Source organism: Notamacropus eugenii, chromosome 2 (genome assembly GCF_028372415.1).
Source record: "Notamacropus eugenii isolate mMacEug1 chromosome 2, mMacEug1.pri_v2, whole genome shotgun sequence".
In the NCBI taxonomy this organism is placed as follows: Eukaryota; Metazoa; Chordata; class Mammalia; order Diprotodontia; family Macropodidae; genus Notamacropus; species Notamacropus eugenii.
The window spans coordinates 424,025,467-424,047,903 of NC_092873.1; the positions used below are offsets into that span (position 1 = coordinate 424,025,467).

Genomic DNA, 22,437 nt, shown 5'->3' on the forward strand with positions numbered 1-22,437 from the left:
AAAAGAAGGGTGTCTCAGCTGAGCTAGCTGAGGGCCCTTCGTTGATTTCCAGGAGAGCTCTGTCCAGGAGCTTTCAGGAGAGCTTTCAGAATGTTGAACTAAATGAAAAGTTTGGATTTTCATTTAGTTCATTTATTGATAAATCCCTTAGATATCTCAGTCTTGCAGATATGTGCATAAATTTACCATGTGTGCATGTAAAATATCAGTGTATAAAAATATGATATGTGTACCTAAATAAATATATGTAATATATGTATATGCACAAATAGAGACACACACATATATGGACACACAAATATGCATATGTGCACGTAGTCAAAACTCAACGAACTACATGACGATTATCCAACTTATGGATCATTGCCAGAATTTTTTTTAAATCCCAGATTGAGTCTCCTCTCCTATTTAGAAAGCTTCTGGATCCCCTTACCAGGCCTTTCCTGCTCCTAGCATTGATGTTATGTTTAGGGAATAGAAAATAATTTGAATATTAACAAAACAAAACATAATCAGGAAAATTTTGGAAATCATAAGAAGCTTTCCAAAATAAGTACAAATGACCATTTGAATGGTCATTACATTGAGTTATCTGTTCCACTATTCCCCTTCTACCAGAATGAGCAGTTATGAGTAAACCATGGTCATATAGAACTCTCTTGCCTCCTCAGAAGAGGTACAGAAATTGACTAGAGTGGGATTTAAAAAAAAAGTCATCCAGTGGTTCAATTACGGTTTACCCAATGCAAGTGGCTATTTGCAAGGCTGAATGAACACAGGTATACTGAGGGAAAGTTTCTTATCAGTTACATACATAGTATTTATAAAGCTACAGAACAACAAATTCCCCCACCCCAACCCCCCAAGAAAACATGAATGTTTCTAATATTTACATCTACTGTTGTGTAGTGTTGCTGGCTCAAAATGGCTGCCGCTTTCCACCCTCCAGGTGGCTGCATTTCAGTGGTACGTGAGTGATCCCTATGTATGCAGTTTGTAAAGCGCTTTGGGATCCTTCTGGATGAAAGGTGCTATATAAATAATATAAGGTATTGTCATTATTATATCACAACACTAGAGATCACTGCACTCAGAAGGACGAAGGGAGCAACATGGGCAAGGACTAGGATCAGTCAACCATCCATGAGACATTTGCACGTGCACACACACTCACACACGCACACGCATGCATGCACTCTCACACCACCTTCTTCCACTCTCCTCTTCCCCCCCATCCCCAATGAGGTTGACTGTGAAAATCTGGCCTTAGCGGTGGGGAGAGGCCACAAAAGACCATTTTGATTCCCTGGAGGAGGATGCTGCCAAGGCTCCCCTTGGCTCCAGTGCCTCGCTGGTTCCCAGCCGTTTGACAGGCTTCCTCGGATTTTCCTAGTCCAGGTAGAAGCACTTGGAGCACATACCCCTTTCTTGGCCCGCTGTGTGACTCCCAGTCTTTTTTTTGTGTGCTTAATGATTCTTGACCAGTCACTTAGGTTAGCGAGTGCCGAAATTGCTTATTTTGCCATCCCCATCCTTCCTAGTGTGCAGCACTGCACGGGGAGAGCTGTGGCCTTCCACAGGAGGAGGACCTCCAAGGAAAGGGGAAAATAAAAGGCTTAAGTGGATACACATTTGAAAAGCAAACAGAAGGAAAAACAGAACTTCTTAGAAATAAACAGCAGTGAAGGAAGCTGAAACGAGTCTGGCCCCCGCAACGGGGCCAGCAAAAGGAGTTGGGCACCAAGTTTCACAACAACTTGGTGCAGGAGAGGGGGAAGGGCCTAGGCAGAGAGCAGTACATTTTGGCAATTGGTGGAGTTCTTGATGGGGAAAATGAGGATCTGTACACATCGCTGGGGGTGGGGGGGTGGAAGGGGTTGGGCTCAAAGAAAAAGAACAGCCCTAACAAACTATTCTAAGCTAATGTAATGTTTATCAAGTTACTTGGATAATGATAGCGTGTGTGCCATTATCATCATCAAAACCCAATCTATGTTTTAAAAAGTTACAGATGATTAACACAACATTAAGTTGATGCAAACAATTACTTCACACACACACACACTAACGCACACACATGCGCGTGCACCCCGCCCCCCCATACACACACACACAGAGAACCAGGAGGGCCCTCATATTCTGTAGAATGAGGGAGGCTGCAGCTGTATGCAGACAGCTTTCATATCCTCATTTGAATAATGTGTCCTGGATCTGTCACTTTATTCATGCTCCTTATGCTCAGTGTGCTCGACATCAACAACAAATTAAGTTGTAAATAAGAGACAATCATCACTTTTGTTTTTAAGCAGCTACTGCACAGAGAATTTCAATGTACGGTTCCTTTCTGACAGGGGGAAAAAAGGGAGATGCTAGAGTTTGCTTACATAAGCACAAATATGGGGAAAACCAACAGAAATGAAAACAATTAGAAACACTTTACAGTTGCTGAGGGGGGGAAATATTCTCTAAAGCACATCGTAGATTACCAGCTGAAATTTCCTCTGAGAACATACTTAAATATATAAAAAAAACCAAAAACCAAAACCAGAGGCTGAATCTCCCAAATGGCACTCAAACTTATTTTACTTCTTGACAACAGACCCTCTGTCATGAAACACAAGGTCCATCCTTGCCTGGCACACCTCTGCTCAGAAGGACAAGGGCATGCTATTCCATTACCACACAGGTGGTAATTTATTACCACCACTTTATTAATGAACTTATTGCACATTCATCTCAATTAACTTCCAAGGGGTGAAAAAGTACCACCACATACATAGAGAGGTGACTATAAAGCAAAGGGGTAGGATTGGGGATGATGGGACAGGGACTTGAATAAAAATTTAAAAATCATGCGTACCTTCACATCTGAGAAGTAGGTCTTCAGCATGTTGGAGCTGGGATAACGGGTATAAAAGAACATGAGCTTTGCTTTTTTCAAGTGATTAGGTGACAGTCCTTCCTGCATGTAGGATTCAAGTAGTCAAGGAAAAACATCTCAATGAGCAGTGATAACAGCTATCATTACCCAGAGCAACCTGAGACCTAGAAATGGTAGGCAAGCACCAGACACAGGGCATCTCATCCATCATTGATTTGCTGCTTTGCCCAGGATGATCATTACCTATATAAAATCGCTAAATATAAAGAACTTAAATGTGGAATATTGTCTTTTTCTTGGCAAAAACAAATCTCTTCCATTTTCAGGTTTTTGTGCTGGATGTATGTTCACTTGTTGCTACGGAGACAAATGGACCTACATGTGCTGTATAAACTCTCACCCCAAGATTTTTTTTCCCCTTCCTTTTTAGTAATTATAATTCTATCTCTTTTTTCTCTCTCCATGCTATGGATTTCATAAGTCAATTATTATATGAATGTGAACAAAAACACAAAATGCCTTATTTTGAACATTTTGCTTTCTAATACTAATCTAATTATCTTGAGTCACCCTGTTCCTATCATATTATTGCATGGACTTAACTGCTCAGTTTTCGATGGCAGCCAAACCTTGAAGGGGAGGGGAGCATTAACTGAAGGAAGAAAAAGCAATGAAATATAGAAGTCCAGTTTTTGTTTAAAAAGAGAGTAAACAAACCAAACACCACTGACAACAACAACAAAAACCCTTGCCATTCCCTATCCGTAGTGGTTAACTCCTCCGAGAGTGACAGAGTATTGGGGGCTAAGAAATCAATACATGTGGGTGAGCAGATCAATAAATGGCCATTTACCCTAAATAAGGCGGCCTATTTATCTGGAAACATCATTACCTTTTAGATCCATAAACAGCAGCAACTAAAAGAGTTCCCAAGAGAATCTGAGGCTAACCATAACAATCTAGGCTTCCTGAGTCGCCCCCAGATTCTTGGCACTCTTCAGCGAGCTCTGTGTTAGGATGGCTTTGGTCACATCTGTGCCGCAGGCTGGCCCTGCCATTTCCTCAGCAAATTAATGGCTTTATAATTTATCAGAAATGAAGATGCACGTGGAGAAAATCAATGTGGTCCCCCACAAGGTCAATTAAGGGTCCTTCCTAGAAGCTTCTCTAAGGACTGTCTCTAAAAGGAAAGTCTGGGGAAAAAACTAAAAAAAAAAAACAAAACAAAAACAAAAAGCCCCCATACAACCCTACTCTAGCACGCAACCAAAATTTCACACCTTGTGAAAAAAGATCGAATCATTTTTTTCATATTCTGGAGCAAGGGAAGCCTGTTCCAATGACCTTCACTAAACTTACATTGCCAGTCTTAGAAGGAAAATTTTCAAAGTTCCTAATTCCAGCAACTAACCAAGAAGACTTAATCAAATTAATATTGATAAACTCTCAAATATTTATAAGTGGGCATTTAACAGCATATTTGAGACAAATTTAGTGAATTAGCATTGCCTTGGCTATCCTATTTTTTTTAATGGAAAAACAATTTTATGCAGAAAATAAAAAATATTGAGGGGAATTTCTTAGCCCCTTAGAGTAAAAGAACCCACAAATGTCTGATTTTGTGTCAGTAACCTGAAACAGCAGCTCAGTCTAAACTTGTGTTTCGTTTGAGATACTTAATGATTACAAAGGAGATAATTTATGACTGGCATACTTCTTGTGCCAAGGAAAGAGCTAAGAGAACCTCAATGGCTACCTCCATTAGACCAACAGAGAGGCCTAAAAGAGCACTGCACTCTCTTCAGTGCCATCTGTCAAAGTGGGTAAGTGAAATAACAGTTGCAAGCTGTCACCTATTGCTTGGTGATAAGAGTTTTAGGCAAGTGAAAACTTCTGTGGAAGTAGACCTTGGATCCCTGTACCCTTACCTTTACTTCCATAAAGCCATCCAAAAATCAACCCTCCACATTGGACAGGGTTCTGAGTGTGTGTGTGTGTGGGGGGGTAATCTCAAACTATTTAATTCAGAATATGTGCAAAAGAGACAACATTTTGCTGTGTGAATCAAGTAGGTTAATATTTTCATTTAAATTTTTCAGTTCTCTTACTATGGGAAAAATAATTTTGATCCTCTTGATGGTCAGTTTTTTTTTAAAAGTCTTATTCTAATCCTAACACAGGAGCTGATCTTTCATTAAAAAGTATGCCATGTTTCAATCTCTCAAAGTCAACTTTTGGTTAAAAATGTTTCCTGCTAGCAATACTTGGAATTGTTCAGTTGAAATCTGGCCTGGAATAAATCTTTATCTTTCACTCATCGTGTTATTGGGATTAAACTGCCATGAAAGATGTGTTTCTAATAAACTATTAAAAATAGCTAATGAAACATTTAAAAACCCACAGTGGGATAATCCATGTTTTTTTTTTTAAATAAAATAAAATTGAACTGACCAATTGGTTAATTTCCCTTTTAAGTGCTTGTGCTGAAAAGCAAGTGTTCTTCCAAGAAAGCACTGGCTGTTTCCAGGATACTTACACACGCACAATGAGTCATGATGGAATAGATTCAGTAAACATACAGCTGTACTGAACACGAGCTAAGCTCCATTCAAGGCCAGGAAAGAAAATGAGCACAAATAAATATTAAGGAGGTAAAGGGGGGTGGGGGGGATGGAACGCAAACAAGATCTGTCCCGGCAGCTCATGTGGCTTTGCCTCAATTCTCTCAGCCATAGCTTTGTGAAGACAGATGACATTCAATTCTATGTGTAATGCAAAATAGACAATAACTGCTGAAACTTGAGACAGCTGCCAGGTGTAAAAAAAAAGGGGGGGGGGGAAAGAAAAGATGATAAATCCATAAATTAATGAAAGACATCTGCTCGGGAACATAAAAGATCAGAGAAACAGTGTAGTGCAGCTGAACCTAAGGCAGTGTTCAAACAACCTGAGAATCTGAGTGTTGTCTATTTACCAAGTACAATATAACCTTACCTAAACAACAGCAGTAAAAAGGCTCATGGAAGAATGAGGGGCACAAGAGTGTGGGGTGGGGAGGGTTGGAGGAAGAAGTCACACAAATCGCCATTTTTACCAACCCAATACTGGTTTGTGGCTCGAGGAATTATTCATTTGCAGTTCTGAGCCTACTTAACAATCACATCTTAGTAAAAATGGCAATTTCAAAGAATTCTCCCCTTTTTCTGATTTTCTGTTTTGATATCTTCCTAATAAGTTTTCTCCCTAAGATACCTGCAGAAAGAGAGGAAACGGACACATGGAACACAAACTATTTCATAAAATGTTAGTAAGTAATCAAGTGGTTGCCGGAATATACAAGTTTTCTTAATCAGCAGAGTTCTTAGTTTGTAGAAATCTTGATTTTGCTTGTCAAGGCTAGTAAGAGTGGAAAAACAAACAAACAAAAAAAACCCCTTTTATTGGATATTAAACAAAAAGCCCCACACAAAGTCTCTTCTTACTCTAAAGAACAGACTTTAGGCTATTTAAAAATATTAACTGCTACACAAAGCTTTGGATTTCTGAGCAAAACTTTCATGATTTGCTATCTGTGGCTAAGCTTCTGAGTTTTATTCTTGTTCTCATTTCAAACATCTAGGACCTTTTTCTTTTTAAAAATCTTTTCATTTAAATATCCCTAGGAAAGTTAAGAGGGGAGAAATTGTCCATCATGTATGAAGTCTTCACCTGTACAAGTGTAGTAAAGGCCTAAAATGACACTGTTGTGCTTTAATTAGCTGCATGCAAATGACTGAAGCCTAAAAAAGGCTATTTTTCTTGAGATGCAAAGAGGATGCGTGACAAGGAACATCATGGAGAAAAACAATTGGCTGTCTGTTTCTTTTGGTATTTGAATAAAACTTAATATTTGATTAAATAGATTCATTTGCAAAGACACAGAATACATTCTATAAAGCTAAGGCATGAACTCTTTTGGCACAGGTGTATCTTATGATCCTGTTTAACCACACTTACACAATTAACTGCTTCCTTTCTAAATTAATCAGAAGAAATGATAATGTCATTTTGCATATGACATTCATGTGTATATGTACTTAAATTCAATATTCTGATGGGCCTTCAGGGTCTAAACCTTGTTTTTATTTTGATAGTCTTATGTTCTTAATTTAGGTAGTTTACAGGATGAAACAGATGTTGCTCTTTGAAGTAAGGAAATAATTGTTCCTTAAGAAATGAATTCTCTGTATGTAGTGACTTGATCTAAAAATCATAAAACAATGAAAAATATTACCTTCCATTTCCACTCAATTCTATTTGTCTTTATACAATTGCATGTAGACAAACGGGCTAGATTAACTAGAACCTTGAAGTAAGTCATCACTCCCAACGGCATGGGATTTTTAGCAAATAGATTGAGAAGTCTTTCTAATATCAAATTTTAACTTAGATGTTTAGATTGACCAGTAGGGAAGCTCAGAGTGTTGCTCAAAGATAGAGACAGAAGGAAAAATAGGAGTGGCATGTACGACCCCCACATGAATACTCCATCTCTCAACTGGCTTTAGGACAGTTTTGGGCAATAGGAAAGAACGTGTGTCTATGTTTCTCCTCAGAAAAAGCACACAAATGAGGGAAAAAAAGGTTAAAATGGGGTGAGGCAGACAGACAGGGAACAGTAGAGCATCAAAGAAAGATTAAAAGGTTGGAAAAAATTAAATTTCTAAAGGTAGTGGAAGGCACCAAAAATATTCATAATAATAGACATAACTTCTGGTACTAATGGGACCAGAATTTTATGTGAAAGTACAGGTCTTTCCCTCCCTTGAATTTCAGTAGAATCTCATTATTGGCAGGAGTGAGAGAGGATGTCTCTAGTCTGAAAAGAGGGCAGTTAAAATTCATTTTAATTCCAACAAAAAAAAAGATACAAAAAGGGGCTTCTCTTGCCCTAAGCCTTCAAATTTCATTTCCCTTTAAGGGGATTTAGATATTGTATGTCAAAAGACTAAGCCAATGTCTAAAGCTATTTTAAAATTTTTCTAGGAAGATGAACCTACCAAAAAAAAAGCCTAAACTAAACAGGTAAGGAGAGCTGGAGTACATAGAAAGTCTTGTTTAAAAACACAACTAGTATTTTGAAGGCTAAGAATCTGGTAAGGAGACACAAGCCTCTACTGCTTCACCCTTTTGTTGATCTGTTGCCTAAGAACAGGCAAATCTCTCGGTCTCTACTTTGAAAACTGAAGACCCACCATCACTGCCACCCACTTCAAATGACTGCAGAGAGAATCAATGCCAGGGTAAACTAGCATTGCAACAAGTTTGATTGAATTCACTTTCTCAAGGGTAGGAGAGCATGGAAATTTCTGAGTTTTCTTAGCTCATTCTCAGCAACTTTAACTATGTAGCCAAGTGCAAGTGCTAGTGAATTACTGGTTGGCCAGCTACCTTTGGACAGGTCACTGAAGAGTGGGAACTGAGTCAGGAACTTAGAGCTAAAATTCTCTGTCTAGATTCCCAAAGCCATAGTCACTTAGCAACTCAACTCTTACTTAATTGGAATAATAGGATCTTAAGAGTTAGAAGTAACCTCAGAAGACATCCAGTCTAACCCAAACCTGATTAAGAATTTCCTTGACTATGCATCTCACAAATGGTACGGGTCATCCAGCTTTCTGATGAAAGAGCATCTCTCTGTCTCTCTCTGTCTCTCTTCCCCCCTTTCTTCCCCATACTCCCCCACCCCCACCTTGACTAATAAGTGACTCCATTTTTAACCATCCAAAGAAGTTACATGCCTGTACATCTGACGCAATCTGTCAATGAAAGGAAATTTTCTCTATTATTGCAATGAATATTGAAGGGTAGTTCTGGGTCTCCCTGGCAGTATGGCCTTTATTAACTAGGAAAACAAATTAACTACCTGAGCTCAGACTTTGCACTGATGGGGCAGCCTCTAGAGTGGGTTTAGATACGAAAATGTCAATCTCTAGTCGTAATGACTGTTGCCCAAAGTCCTCAATTTAGTACTAGACAAATTAATTACTAAATGTTATACCCATCTGGTAATTTCTTATATAAAGGAAAATACCAATGGGGACACAGAAATATTAAAAATAATACTCACTCCACCCCTGCCTAATAGCACTGAACACCTATGCATCCACAATTTTAGGGAACTTCCCTAAACAAGGCCCAGTTTACTAAGGAAGAAACAAATATTAAAAATGGTTGAAGTTCAGGACAGAGTCAGCTAAAAATAGGTCAAGCACTTTTGACATGACAGTCTGATTTGGAGCTTGAAAGAGGTATAAAAAGACAATTCTCCTTGTAAGTCTAATACAGACTCCTTTAAGTCTAATACTGAGTTTTATATTTCATTGTACTTCCTTGCTTTCCAAAATAATTTGCTTTGTGAATGTTAGGACAAAAGATTTCTGTGTATGGCTGAACAGAGGTTAATCAAGCATAGCAGACAGCTGCAGAAGGCCCAAAGAACAGATCTTTGGGTGAGGGAGGTAACCCTATATGCAACTGAACAAATCAGTATCTGTATCATATCTATCTACCTATCTATGTATATATACATACATATAGTATATATATACATATACACACACATACATACACAAGCACACATGTGTATATATTCACACATATATGATTTACATATATAATTATGCATATACATACATATATATTATCTCCAACTTTTTAGAAGTAAAAACATTTTTTTCCAACCTCTTCTTATATCAACAGTTATTTTCTTTGTGAGAAATTGGCTACTGGTTACTGCTAATTGGGCCAGGAGTTTCTCATGGTTTGAAATTATTTAGGAAAAGGAATGCTAAAGGATTTTCAGAAACCTACAAATTAACGTCCATAATTCCTCCATTTAAAAGCTTTTTCTATCTCCCATCATGACCAAAACTAATGTTTAAAAGGGAACATTTTTTAAAATCTCTAAATTCCCTCTGGAAGCAGAAGAGGAATGACAGAAAACTATTGCTGTAAAGATATGTGCTAAACACAGGGTGTAACTTAGCTCTCCTCTTTCCCAAGGGGCAAAGGTTTGGTAGTAGTGCTAGACTGGTATGTTATCAAAAAGGTAACATATACTTAGGGAAAAAAATGCCAAAGATGTTGAGTTGTTTTTCCTCTCAAACAGAAACTACAAAAAGCATATTAAAATGTAAGATCCGATCAATCTACATGATTCTCTGTCCCCATAAACTTAAACCTTTTCAGAAAGCACCTTATGATGGGAAAATAAAAGGATATTGCACTTCCGGAAAAAGGTGAAATATCAGACATATCTTGGAGATCACCACACTCAGACTTTATGAGAGACAAGGAGAGGCCTTCAGCTGTGCTGGGCGGATGTGCTGGTGAACAAGGGTGGTGGTTCATATGATGGGATGACATCTTGGTCCTCAGACTTGCTGTCTCCCTAGTTAAGTCTAAGGATTCTGGGGAGGCTCGGTCTTTCCCAGGAAAGGAGGCAGAGGGAGCACCTAATGGATTCTGAAATGGGTAGGCCATCAACGGGAGAGGGAAAGGGTGTCGGAAAGAAGATGTGGTGAAGCCTGTGGTAGTGGAAAGTGGAGACTGGTGCAGAGACTGATGGTGTCCACCAGCTGGTGGGCCAGAGGCAGATTGGTCAGAAGAGTTTTTGCGAACAACTAGGGGCAGTGCTTCTGTTTGGTCTGTGGAGCTGGGCATTTGCATGGTGCCAAAGGTGTCCAGGGGGTTTGGAATGATGACATCACCAAAGCACTGTAGGCGTTGGTTTGCGGTGTGGAAGTTATGGTTTTCCCCATTGACTGCAAATCTTGCCTGAGGGATCTGAAGAGGTGGGAAGACCTGAGGAAGCTGGCGGGAGGGTTTGGATGAAAAAACTTTCACCACAGTGTCCACAACTTGTGACATGGCAGTATTCAGTTCCTGTTTTAAGGTCTCGGCCAAATGCTTGCCTTCTGAATGTAAAGAGTTTGGCCCTTGGTCTCTCTCTTTATTACCTTCTCTTTTCGGCTTATTTTCTGCTATTTCTTGTTCCCTAATTAGGGCCCTGGCCCGGTCAATAAACTGCCCTGGGTCTAACTCACACATCTCATTATCTGACCTTCCCACTGAGTCCTGGGCCCTCACATCCAGGATTTCCGAATGCATGCTGTCTTCAGACAGGTTACCATCTTCATCATTTTCAGAATCAGTGCTGTCATAGATTTGGTAGAACTTTTCCTGCAGCTGGCGCAGCTGTTTCTGCATGTCCTCCAGCTGCTGTTTCAGCTGTCGGCGCTCCTCTCGCTTCTGCTCTTTTCGAGCTGAAACCAGCTGCTGGAAACTCTGTTGCTGCTGTTGAGGCAGCTTTTGCTTGCGTTTGTTTTCTCGGTAACTTTCTCGGGGACTTACAGACTGTGGAGCCATCTCTCTCTCATTTTCATTGCCCCTTAATGCCACACTGGGGGAATGACTCATACCCCGAATGATATTCTCAACCCGGGCGCGCTTAGCTCTCAGGTGCTCATCACATAACCGATCCATATCAAACTGGCTCATAGTAGGCCTGCCAAAAGGAGAAAGACACTCTGGGGGGCTGTCTCTTGAAGAGTTGCTGCATATATCCTCCTGATGTACTTCTGAGCCTGTACTAGAGAGACCGCTGGCTTGGAAACTGGGCTCTGTGCCACCATTTTTGTTCATGTTATTTTTCAACAGCTGGGAAATTATGGTTGCTCCTGGAAAAGGCATCATGGCATCTTCATACGAGTTCGCCCTCTTCAGCAGCTTGCGGAGTACATTTGACTTTTCCCCATCTGCATGCTGCACCACTGAATACTCAACATCCTGCTCTGAACCTTGGGGATTCATGGCACTAAAAAACGTTGCTCTTGCCTTAGCAAAAAATGCAGATGCTGTCCCTACCGTCCTTTTCACTCCAATGTCAACTCTTCTTCTCTTGGTTTGCCTGCTTAAGAGGGCTGTGCTGTCATGGTCAGGCATCACTGGACTGTTATTGTGCCATCTTCAAAAGCTCGTCAGCTGGGCACAGCTCAAGAATCCCGGGACCCTGGCCAACAGAACAAAAGGACTGATGAATCATTTTCTTTAAATTTCTCCAAATTTCCTGACCTCAATCCTGAATAAAATGCAAAATGCATAGGCTCTGGGATTTATGGCACATTACAATTATTGCAATTTATTATGCACTCTGCTTGAAATGAAACATTTTTAAATATTTCTGCTCCACTGGTTTAAGATGGATTAAGATTTAAAAAAAAAAAGGCAAAAAACTGCTTAAGCACCAGTAATATGATTCTCTTGCACAAATGCCTAAAATGATACTGTTTATCTTCAGAAGAAAGAGTAGATTATAAGAACACAGCCTGTGACCAAAAAAAAAAAAAAAAGAAATTGATTAAATTTGGGGCAGTGAGTGACATTACAAAAGAAGATGAAAGTGGCCTTTCCTTAATATGCAACATGAAATTAAAAATCTCTAAAAAATTTGGATTAAAATTTAATTTCTGCCTAAAATTTGTTGTGGTTTTAATGCTACAGAAGAAAAGTCTTGTCAAGTCAGTATAGTAAGTTGACACATTCCCTTCCACTTAATTGGACAGGATTTTTTAAGAGACAAAAATTACTCTGTTTGACTTGTATATGGAAAAGGAGAATCCTACAACTTAAACAATCAATTTGACATTGAAATAAACATGGAATGTTTATACTATTTTAGCATAGGTATTTGGAACAATATTAATCATTCAAAAATAATGATCTAATATTAATTGTGTTAATATTGTAAATTGTATCTTTTTCATGAATTAATTTCTTTCAAAATTAGTTCAAATGAAAAGGAGGATATTCTTTAGAATATTTTTAGATACAAATATATATTTTTAGAAATTGAAATATAGAACAACAAATTTTTTAGCATAAGTAAGAATAACATATTTTCAGCATTAGTCTTCTTTCAGAATCTGCTTCAAAAATAATACCTTGGATGCCCAAAGCAAGTCTTTTACAAACATTTTTTTTGGTTAAACAGATTCCTATTTTCTGCGCCAAACTTAAAGAAAAAAGAGGCTGAAAGAAAATCTGGAAAGATGAAAGCAAAATCACAACATCAATCAAATGTGTGAAAAGGAAAATACCTTCTCTTAATATGAACTCTCATTGTTTCCCAGGAACTCAGTAAAAAGAGAGAATATACTTCTTTGCATTTTATAAAAGGTTCAACACAATTTGTGACTTATTAACTAATGATGCCAGACTCAAATTTCATATAAACATTGGATATCACATCCCTTTGGTTACAATTAACACTATGCTAAGAAAATGAAAATATTTTTCATGCTGCATTTATCTAATATTAAACTTCACATTTGCTTAACAGAGCACATCTTCACAATAACAGGGTATATTGCCAAAGGCAGCATGCAGGCTTTTTGGAACAGCTCCCATCTCTTTCGGTTCACCTGTAAAAACATCTACGTGCTCCCTAGGATTGCATCTGTGGCTAGTTTTAAAGAATGACTATCCATGCAAATAGGCATAATTTCAGCATGAAATAACCTGTAAAAATCAAGAAAATGGTCAATGCTTAGATAGTAACAATGTGCAAAGCATCAAAGTTCCTCCTGCCGTCTTTGCCCACGGTGTTTGGATGGGCTGAAAGCATTTTCAGAAATTCTCTTTTAGATTGTTATGAAAGAAATAACTATGCTTGCTTACTTTCAAACTCTTTGCATTCAAGAGGACAAAATGGATCCTCTGAATTAAGATTGGAAACTTAATACTTCGCTCAAAATGCAATTCTGAATGTTGTAGATATATGGAAATTATTAATGAAACCAGTTAGCTATAGAAAACTGGAAGCACAATTACAAGCCCCATGGAGACATACTGGAGGTGCATTTCAGTTAGGCCTGAAAAATCAGAGTATAATTGGCAGGAGATTTTTCAATAATCAAAAAGATCCGAAAACACACAGATAGTGAGAAAGGCAGACAATTAAAAAAATAAAACCACAACTAAATGATTATCAACTCATGATAGATGGATAGATGTGAGATCAAAACTATATAAATGATCACAGGAAGACCTGAGTAATTGGAAGGCTTTTGGGGGTTCAGGAAGTGGGGGGAAGAGTTAAAACATAGAACTTTCTTTTCACATGAACTTTTCACCGATCAAGACCTCCGAGTATCAGTTTTTAACATTTACCTTTTCTTTGTTCAAGTACTTGGAGTTTACCTCCATCTATAAAAGTCATTTCCAATCAAAACCTTTAGCATACTTTCCATGTTTTGTCCTTTCTTTCTGTTTACCTCAACACCTAATCTGGAATTTCTTTTTGGCGAGACCTTGTCATAGGGACATCATCTCTGAGACAGTGGTTCAGGAAATTGCATACTGTTATGAGAAAGAGCATAAGGTCATCCTCAGGCATCCTTCCTTTCCAGCTGCCATTTTCTTTTCATGTCAACTACACTTCCTCTCATCTAACCCAGGTATCAACAGCTGTATCCCAGCATCTCCTACGTGCCAAGAAAGGAGTTGAATTCTTCCAAAGGTTTTTGGAAGTAATATTGCTTGGTCTGTCTTCTTTCATCTTCCCCATAGGATGTCGATTAAACATGCTTCTTCAGTTAACTAAAAATATAATAATCTGAGGACTCTCCTAAATCAAACTAAAAGGATTTGGGCAAATTCTATTTCAACTTGTCAATATTTTCCGACCAAATATCGACTAATTTCTAGCATGGATCCTTGAAGCACTGACATATATGTTGAGAAAACTTGGGCACATTGAGGTTCCATGTATTGGTGTAAAATGCCATTTTGCAATTTATTTCTAACCAAATATATAGAGAAAATAATGTGCAAACTAATTCAGAAGGAATGCGGCATTTGATCTACTGCCCCCAAAGTAATAGTATTTCAATGACAAACTCATGAAGATAAGGTCAGATGATTCTAGCCAGGAACCCTCTATTTCTTTAGCACAGTTTCATGATTCATAAATGTATGTAAAGATAGCTACCATATCAGAATGTCCTTCTAAATGATTTATAGACATTTATTTGAAGCTATGTATATGTATATGTGTATGCGTGTGTATGTATTTATAATACATACATGTATATGTTACATATATACACATACATAAGGCTTCTGTGATTTCATATTTCAAAATTCTTTAGAGGGTCATTTTTAAAGAAATTGGGCTTGACAGCATCTGAAAACTTTTCACGATATCTGTCCTAAACAGATAGTGTTAATTGCGATGATTACTGATGTTCATTTTAGTTGCATTTTAATATCTCTACTTAGTAAAAAGTGGAATGAATATATATTTATACATAATGGTAAATATTGTTACCACAAGGATATTAAAAAACATAGCATGGGAATTTGAGGTAACATAAATTAGTGACTAGATATCTACATTGTTTCTCTGAAAATTCCTTCAGTTATTATTAAAAATGCATATGTGATTTTGGTTTTTTGTAGTGCAGGTATTTGGCTGTCCCTGCTGGCATGTAAAAAAACTTCATATAATATATGATTTGAAAACTATCATAGAACAGGGATGCAAGCACAGCAGGTTTATCCAGAAAAGGCTCAGATAAGGTCAAATAAGGAATGAGAAGCTTCAAAAGATTCTTTAGTAAAATCTTAAGTGTCTGGCATTCAATTTGGCACAAAGAATCTTTAGGAAAATCATGGGTCAAGGGCTAACAATGAAGACAATTTAGTAAGAAATTCCAGGGGAACATTACTGTATTAATTTATTAATGGAATGTTCTCTGCTTTTACAGAAGAAGAGGCTACTTTTGCTACAGCTATATTTCCAAAGCAAGGCTGATTGAGCTTAGGGATTCTCTAGATAATTTAAGCAAAATAATTTGTTATAGGGGGGAGAAGAGAGGGGGGTTTTTTTGGCCTGAATTATTTATATTAGCTGTCTCTACTGATCAAATTACTTGAATAAATTGTTCAACTCTCCACTTGACTTCATCTGAGTAGATATAGCCTTTGGATGAGATTCTAACTGACTTAGGTCAATGTAGTCATGAAATCGAAATAGAATATCATTAATAGGGAACATTTTAATTGATCTAGCAATGCATAAATCTAAAGGGAAAAGAATCAGGTGATTTAAGTGCCCCCACATCACTTAGCTCTCCCCAATCGTCCTGAAAAGTGACAGATTCAATTCTGCTAATTAGCAACTTTTTTCTTTTAGGTAGCTTCTCCTTTCTATTAGTGGCAAAGAAAAACGCTTTGACATTTACTTTCAGGAACCCATTACCCCCCAATTACTGCTTCAATTAGTTATGATTGTATTGCCAATAGTGCCTATCATAGTAACAGAGTTCTGAAGTAATGACTACTTCATTATTAAGATTCTTCCACATCATCAAAAATTCTTTAAATTTTTCACCTGCAAAGTGACTGATTCTAGGTTTACGCTAAAAGCAATGTCATCCATCCTTTAAGAATAAGTGTAATAGATATGCTGGATACCAAAGTTTTATAAGTAAGCATTTTCACATATATTTCTAGAATAACAATTCATCCAGCTAGCAAGTAAGATCAAAATTAACCCAAAAGGAAAAACTTGCAAATTTCTCCTCCTTGTTGAGTACCTAATAATCATTAAGTTATCTGCAACCTATACTTCCTATAAAGCCTAGTAAGTCACTGGGCAATAAGATTTATGAACTCCCTAGCCTAGATTGTCTTTCCAACTTGGAGAGATGTTAAATCAGAATCCTGAGGTCAAATATCAATCATAACCAACTTTTACACTATTAAAAATAAGTAACCTTCCAATGAACTTTGTGGAATCTGAATCTTAGAATTATCAATACTGTCAGTTACGTATATGCCACAAGCCTAGAATTTTACTAATTGGTGAGAAAGGGGTTCATTTGTCTTAAATAACTAAAGAGCAAGCCCAAGTGTGTAGACTAGGGTAGAACACACTTTAATATTTCAAGTATAGCTTAAAGAAGAAAGATTTTGGGAAAGAACAAAAGTGTGAACAAAGATTATATCAGATATGCTATACCATGTCACCTTAGAATATTGTGATGAAGCTTAGCAGAGCAATGCAAGGCAGACTCACAAACTTACAAATAAGCTTCCACAACAAACGAACTTTGTTAAAAATAAAACAAATGAACCTGTCCATAAATAAAATTTTAGACATGTGAAAACTTCAAAGGCAGCTAAGGAAGAGGTTGTGAAAACTTAGATGTATGTAAGCCTAAAGAATAAATGCCTCATGCAATTCCATCCTCATGGAAACAATTACAAAACAAAAATTTAAAAAAAATATCCACCCACCTAACTTACTACCATGCAATTCATTTTATTTAAAGAAGTCCACAACAAACGAGCTAGCTTCTAAGACTTCATGCTCTTAGTTAGAAGGAGTCAATTTCCACTTTCTTCTCTTTCACAGCTCTTTAATATCTTTCATTGGAATTTAATTTGGCCATTTAATAGAACATATCTATTTTGTATATACATGTACATGTTGAAAGCACAAATGCCCTTCCTACATCTTTTTCTTTTACTTCTCTATGTACAACATCCACCTAATTTCATAATTCCAAGAAGTTTTCTTGAGATACTCTTTACCATTAACAGGCTACATCTTTTATCAGAGAAGAATGCAAATTCACAGAGCTTATACTTCAGGTTTTCTTCCACAGGTAAAGCAGTGTCTGGGACACCCATTCTGACTCATGCCTGATGCAGTGACAGGCACATTCTACTTTCTGTAAGGTAGCATTTCATAAATAGTCCACTCTCCTTTTCTTTTAACTATGTATCTTTTTGGTAAATTATAAGTATGTGTACAGATCTATTCTTTCTGGACAAGTATAAGGTATACTACAATGATAAACTTTAACAGTGCCAGAGGGATTTGATTTTGGTATTATCACCTCTGTGTGTGTGTATGTATATGGATACATGCGCAAACTCGAGTATACACCACACACATACACCCCCCCCCCCCAGGTTTTCAAAAAATGTAAAAAAAAAAAAAGTACTGCCTCGATTTTCCCTCTTGCCTTTTCTCTATAAGTCAAATGCAAATCTGGGAGGATAAACATGAGTGAAACACAAGACAGGGAAGTGAAGGAACAGGCAATATCTGTCCTTCCACCTGCTGTCCAAAGTATATGTGTGGGGGTAGGGAGTGGTGCGGGGGAGGCTGTGACTGCCTAGAAGACAAGAGTCTAAGAAGAACCCAGGAAAGGGGCTGCCAAAGACCTCTTAAAAATATCACATGGCAATTTCAAAACCCACCAGCAGCTTAATTATTCTCGGCCTGAACAATCCTATCAACCAGGACACTCATAAATTCTAAAACCTCGACAACCCTCAAGCACTGTGGTTTGGGACTGCACAGAGAGACAAACACAGGGGAACTTGCACCTGTCTTTCTTGACACAACACACCTGTCTAGCTTTGCCCATGCGCACTTTGTTAGCAGACCTCATAGTTTGATAAAGGAAATATAAAGAGATATAATTTAAAAGAGAGGAGGTGGCTGGAGAAAAGGAGAAGAGGCATAACAGATAGGGCATCTCTCTCCTTCACTCTAAGAGAAGGATACTTGCCAATGGTTTGTTATTTTCTATGCTGAAAGGGAGACAAGGCATACACACACACACACACACACACACACACATGCACAAACATACATAAATAAATGTTCTTGGAAAAATACAAACAAGCAGGTGAGTCCTCAGCTTTCCCTGGGGCTAAGGGTGCGGGGTTGCCAAGAATGCCAGTTTCACACCCCAACCTGTCTCCTTGAGTTATTTTAAACTCTTCCCCCACACCCCTGCCCTCCCCCTCTCCTTAGTCCAGATTTCAGTCTGCCCCTGTACCTTTCTAGTAAAGCTATACTCTTCAGCTTCGGCTTTGGGAGAAGCTGAGTGAAGAAAAATATTGGGGTGGGAAGGATTGTCCAGAGGATCTTGAAATAGCTATCGAAAGAACCTCCCTTTTCCCCAACCTTCACTTTCTTTTGGAAATGTAAGTAATCTGCTGGTTCATCCAGAAGGCATAGAAGGTACAGGAAAAAGCTTAAAAAGCACTTTAAGGACTACCTTCCCCCTTTTCCCCCATTCCACACACATTTTAAGATATCTTTTCAGATCCTCAGTCTGGGCAGATAGCAGTTTTCTCTTTCCCCTTTATTTCCTCTAGCTATTCATCTCATCTCCCTGCACTCCTCCCTTTCCCAGCCCTTCTAACTAGGCTGAGAGGGAAAAACTCTAGGTACCATTTCCAGTGGACTCTGGTTCTTCCTAAACACCACAAACTGACAGGAGTAACTGGGGGGGGGGGGGGGGTGTCCTTTGGCTCTGGAATCAGCCACCCAAGAACATTCATTGCTTCCCCAACTCTGGCCCCTAAAACACTTTTTCTCCATCACCAGTCCTCAAACCTGCTCACACAAACATGCTACACCCCTCAAATCAAGACGCCTTACCCCCTAAACTTGACTCGGCAACTCCATCCAGCTGATCCAAACGCACTCCGCTATTGTCATTGAATCCATTTCTAAATTTCTGGAAAACTGGCTTCAATTTTTTTTTTTTTGCTCGTGACAACATCTTTGAAAAGAAAGTAATAGTCTCCGGTCTTCCCCACCTCCCCCCCACCCCTCTTCTGCTGGGGTTAAAAAAGGAGAAGGGAAAGGTATGCAAATGACAACCAAATTGGAAGAGAGAAGAATGGCAGCTATAATAAACAAGACAAAGAGAAAGGACACAGGGACCAGACTAGGAGTTTGGGGGGGGGGGGGGAGGAGGGGAAGCGGTTTGGAGAAAAGGAGCAGTGCGAAGTAACAATCCCCACCTTGAATTTCTCTCTCCTAAGAAGAGAGGGAGAAGGGAGGGGAAAAAAAGCACGCTTCCCCTCAAGCCTCAAAAGCAGTAAACAAAAGGTGACAAGATCAAGAGAAAAGAAACGGCAATATCAACCTCCCACCCTCTCCAACCACCACCACCATCAAGAGAAAAAACTGTAAACACACACACACTCACACACACTCTCTCTCTCTCTCTCTCTCTCACACACACACACACACACACACACAACCAAATCACTTACTCTTTAGGAACTGGGGAGACTAGAGTGATGAGTCCCACTGAGGCTCCTGGTTAGAAATCATTAGGGTTTATTTTATTATGATTCATTTAAATAATTGCATTTTCCCCTGGAAGAAAAATTTACATGGGTATGAGTAATATAAGTCCTTTTTTTTCCCTTTCTCATTCAAGAAAAAAGCCATTATAAGTGCTTTTTTTTTTAAGGAGGGGAACGTAGGAGGGGGTAAGAAGATACTTACTCAGTGCAAAAAGCGATGGAACTGAGCCTCTCTCTCTCTCTCTCTCTGTCTCTCTCTCTCTCTTTTTCTCTTTTTTGTTTTTTGGCTTTTTTTTTTTTTTGCCGGTGGAAAGAGAGTGGAAAATACACACGCGCGCACACACACGCTGATGTCTCGCTGCTGCTGAATATTGTAATTTGACAAGGGAGGGTGAATGTGTGTGCGATAGAGAGGGACAGAGTGGGAGAGAGTGAAGGAGAGAAAGAAGAGAGGGACAGGAGCGTAAGAGGAGAGAAGATGGGAGAGGAAAGGAGAGGAAAGAAGAGGAGAGGAAAGGAGAGGAGAGAAAAGGAGAGGAAAGGAAAAGAGAGGAGAGGAGAGGAGAGGAAAGGAGAGAAGAGGAAAGGAGAAGAGAGGAAAGGAGAAGAGAGGAGAGAAGAAGAGAGGAGAGGAAAGTAAAGGAGAAGAGAGGAGCGAGGAGCAAGAGAGCGAGAAGAGAGGGAGGGAGACAGACCCAGGGAGAGCTCTTTTGCGCCGCTCTGCTTTGCCTGGCTGCAATGGTGTATAATTTCAGAGCGCTCACACAGCTGAGCTTCGCTCCACAAGATTTACTTTAAGACACAGCTGAAGGAAACAGGAAGACTGCACGTCACAGTCTGACTGACGTACCCAGACTCAGCACCCAATCGGGAGGCGCCTTCGGATTCAAGGGGGGATAGCGAGGCAAGAGAACTTGGGAGGAAAAAAATAAAAGGGGTGGGGGAGATGTGAAAAAGAGGAGGAGAGAGGGACACCCCCCCTCCAACCCTCGCCGCCTTCCACCCCTCCTCCATCCCTCTGAGCACTCCCCCTCCCCTCCCCCTCCTCCCCCTAGACTCTCACACACAGAGTCCCCCGTCCCTTCCCCTGTTGCAAGGAAAGAGCCTTGATCACCACCACATCGGGGGCTTCGGGGGAGCTAGCCATTTGCGAGCTGATGCAAAGCAAGCTGATGAGTGCGGGCAGCTCCCTCTTAGACTTGCTCTTCTTGGACTCGAGTCTTTATTTTTTCTTTCCATCTTCTTCTACCCAGAAGTGATCGAGCCCCCAGAGAGGCCAAGCGCTCCTCAGACTTGAGAGAAGAAGGCAGCGAGAAGTAGATCGGAACAGTTGGGTGTTGCAGCCAACTGGGGTGGAAGGATGGGGAGGGAGAATCCACTCAAACTATGTCATTTACTTAGTAAGCATGCGAAGTGTATCAAAATATGTCACTTTTGCTTCGCTTCTCTTTTCTCTTCTCTTCCCCCCTCCACCCCGGAGGTGGGCTGACCTGCAGGTAAGTTTGGGAGAAAATTGTTGGATGTTTCACACTTCCCAAAAAACATTAGATATAGTGAGGAGGGTGGGGGGAGAATTGTACCAGTTTCAGTCAATTGCCCTACATTTTTTGGGAGAAGTAGAATCATTTGGCTACCTCTTAGAGCATCATTTTAACTTTTAGGCTCAGCAGTCTTCTTAAAAGACATGTCTTACGAACACTTTCCTTGCTTGCCACAAGCAATAACTCGGTTCGCTCCCGTGTGAAATGAGGGAACCCTACCTAAATGATCTTTTAGGTTTTTCCTATCGCCGGCACTCTATGACTTGGTAATTCGTCCTAGGGTGATGGAAGATAGATCACTGCACTTCTAAGCAACTTGGACATACTTTCGGGGAGCCAGGGTAGCAAACTAGGAAGCTCTTTAGGAAAGTGGTTTTATCCTCCTAAACCTGGGACACCAATACAATACCTAAAGAACACTTTTCGATTTGATATTATTGATACATAGAGACAGAGACACAGAGAAAATCAGAGACAAAGAGACAGAGATACACACATAAAGAAGACAGAATATGCACTTGCAAGGGATCCTTAGGATTTGCAACATACAAATATGAAAGAAAAAGGGCATCATTGGGCTTGTTGTATGTTCTATCTTTCAAGAGGGACAGAATAAATGGTTTTTAGTAAAGTCACTGAGTTTATGACTTTAGATCCTACAGAAGTGAAGACTTGCAAGGATTAAGAAGCCAAAAACAATTCGCACCTTGCCTATTCAGTACCGATTGAACTACATTCTTTCGATTATTGTTATTTTCTTTTGATCGGTTGGAGAAGATCCGCTTGTTTCCTCCGTTACAGCACTCGGAATTTAATCAGATCAAAGGTTGTGATTATCCTTTGCAC

The 22,437-nt window shown here is 39.2% G+C and overlaps 1 protein-coding gene across 1 annotated transcript in view; it reads right to left on the minus strand.

The window, feature by feature from the left end:
* Positions 1-20,934, minus strand: part of PROX1 (prospero homeobox 1) — a 57,973-nt gene extending 37,039 nt beyond the window's left edge. The window contains exons 1-5 of the mRNA XM_072647855.1: positions 20,253-20,934; positions 20,015-20,120; positions 10,145-11,933; positions 2,861-2,968; positions 894-1,031 (exon numbers count right to left, since the gene is read on the minus strand). Of these exons, the coding sequence (XP_072503956.1) occupies positions 894-1,031; positions 2,861-2,968; positions 10,145-11,866 (1,968 nt within the window). The 5' untranslated portion in view covers positions 11,867-11,933; positions 20,015-20,120; positions 20,253-20,934. The remainder of the gene's footprint in view (positions 1-893; positions 1,032-2,860; positions 2,969-10,144; positions 11,934-20,014; positions 20,121-20,252) is intronic.
* Positions 20,935-22,437: the final 1,503 nt, after the last annotated feature.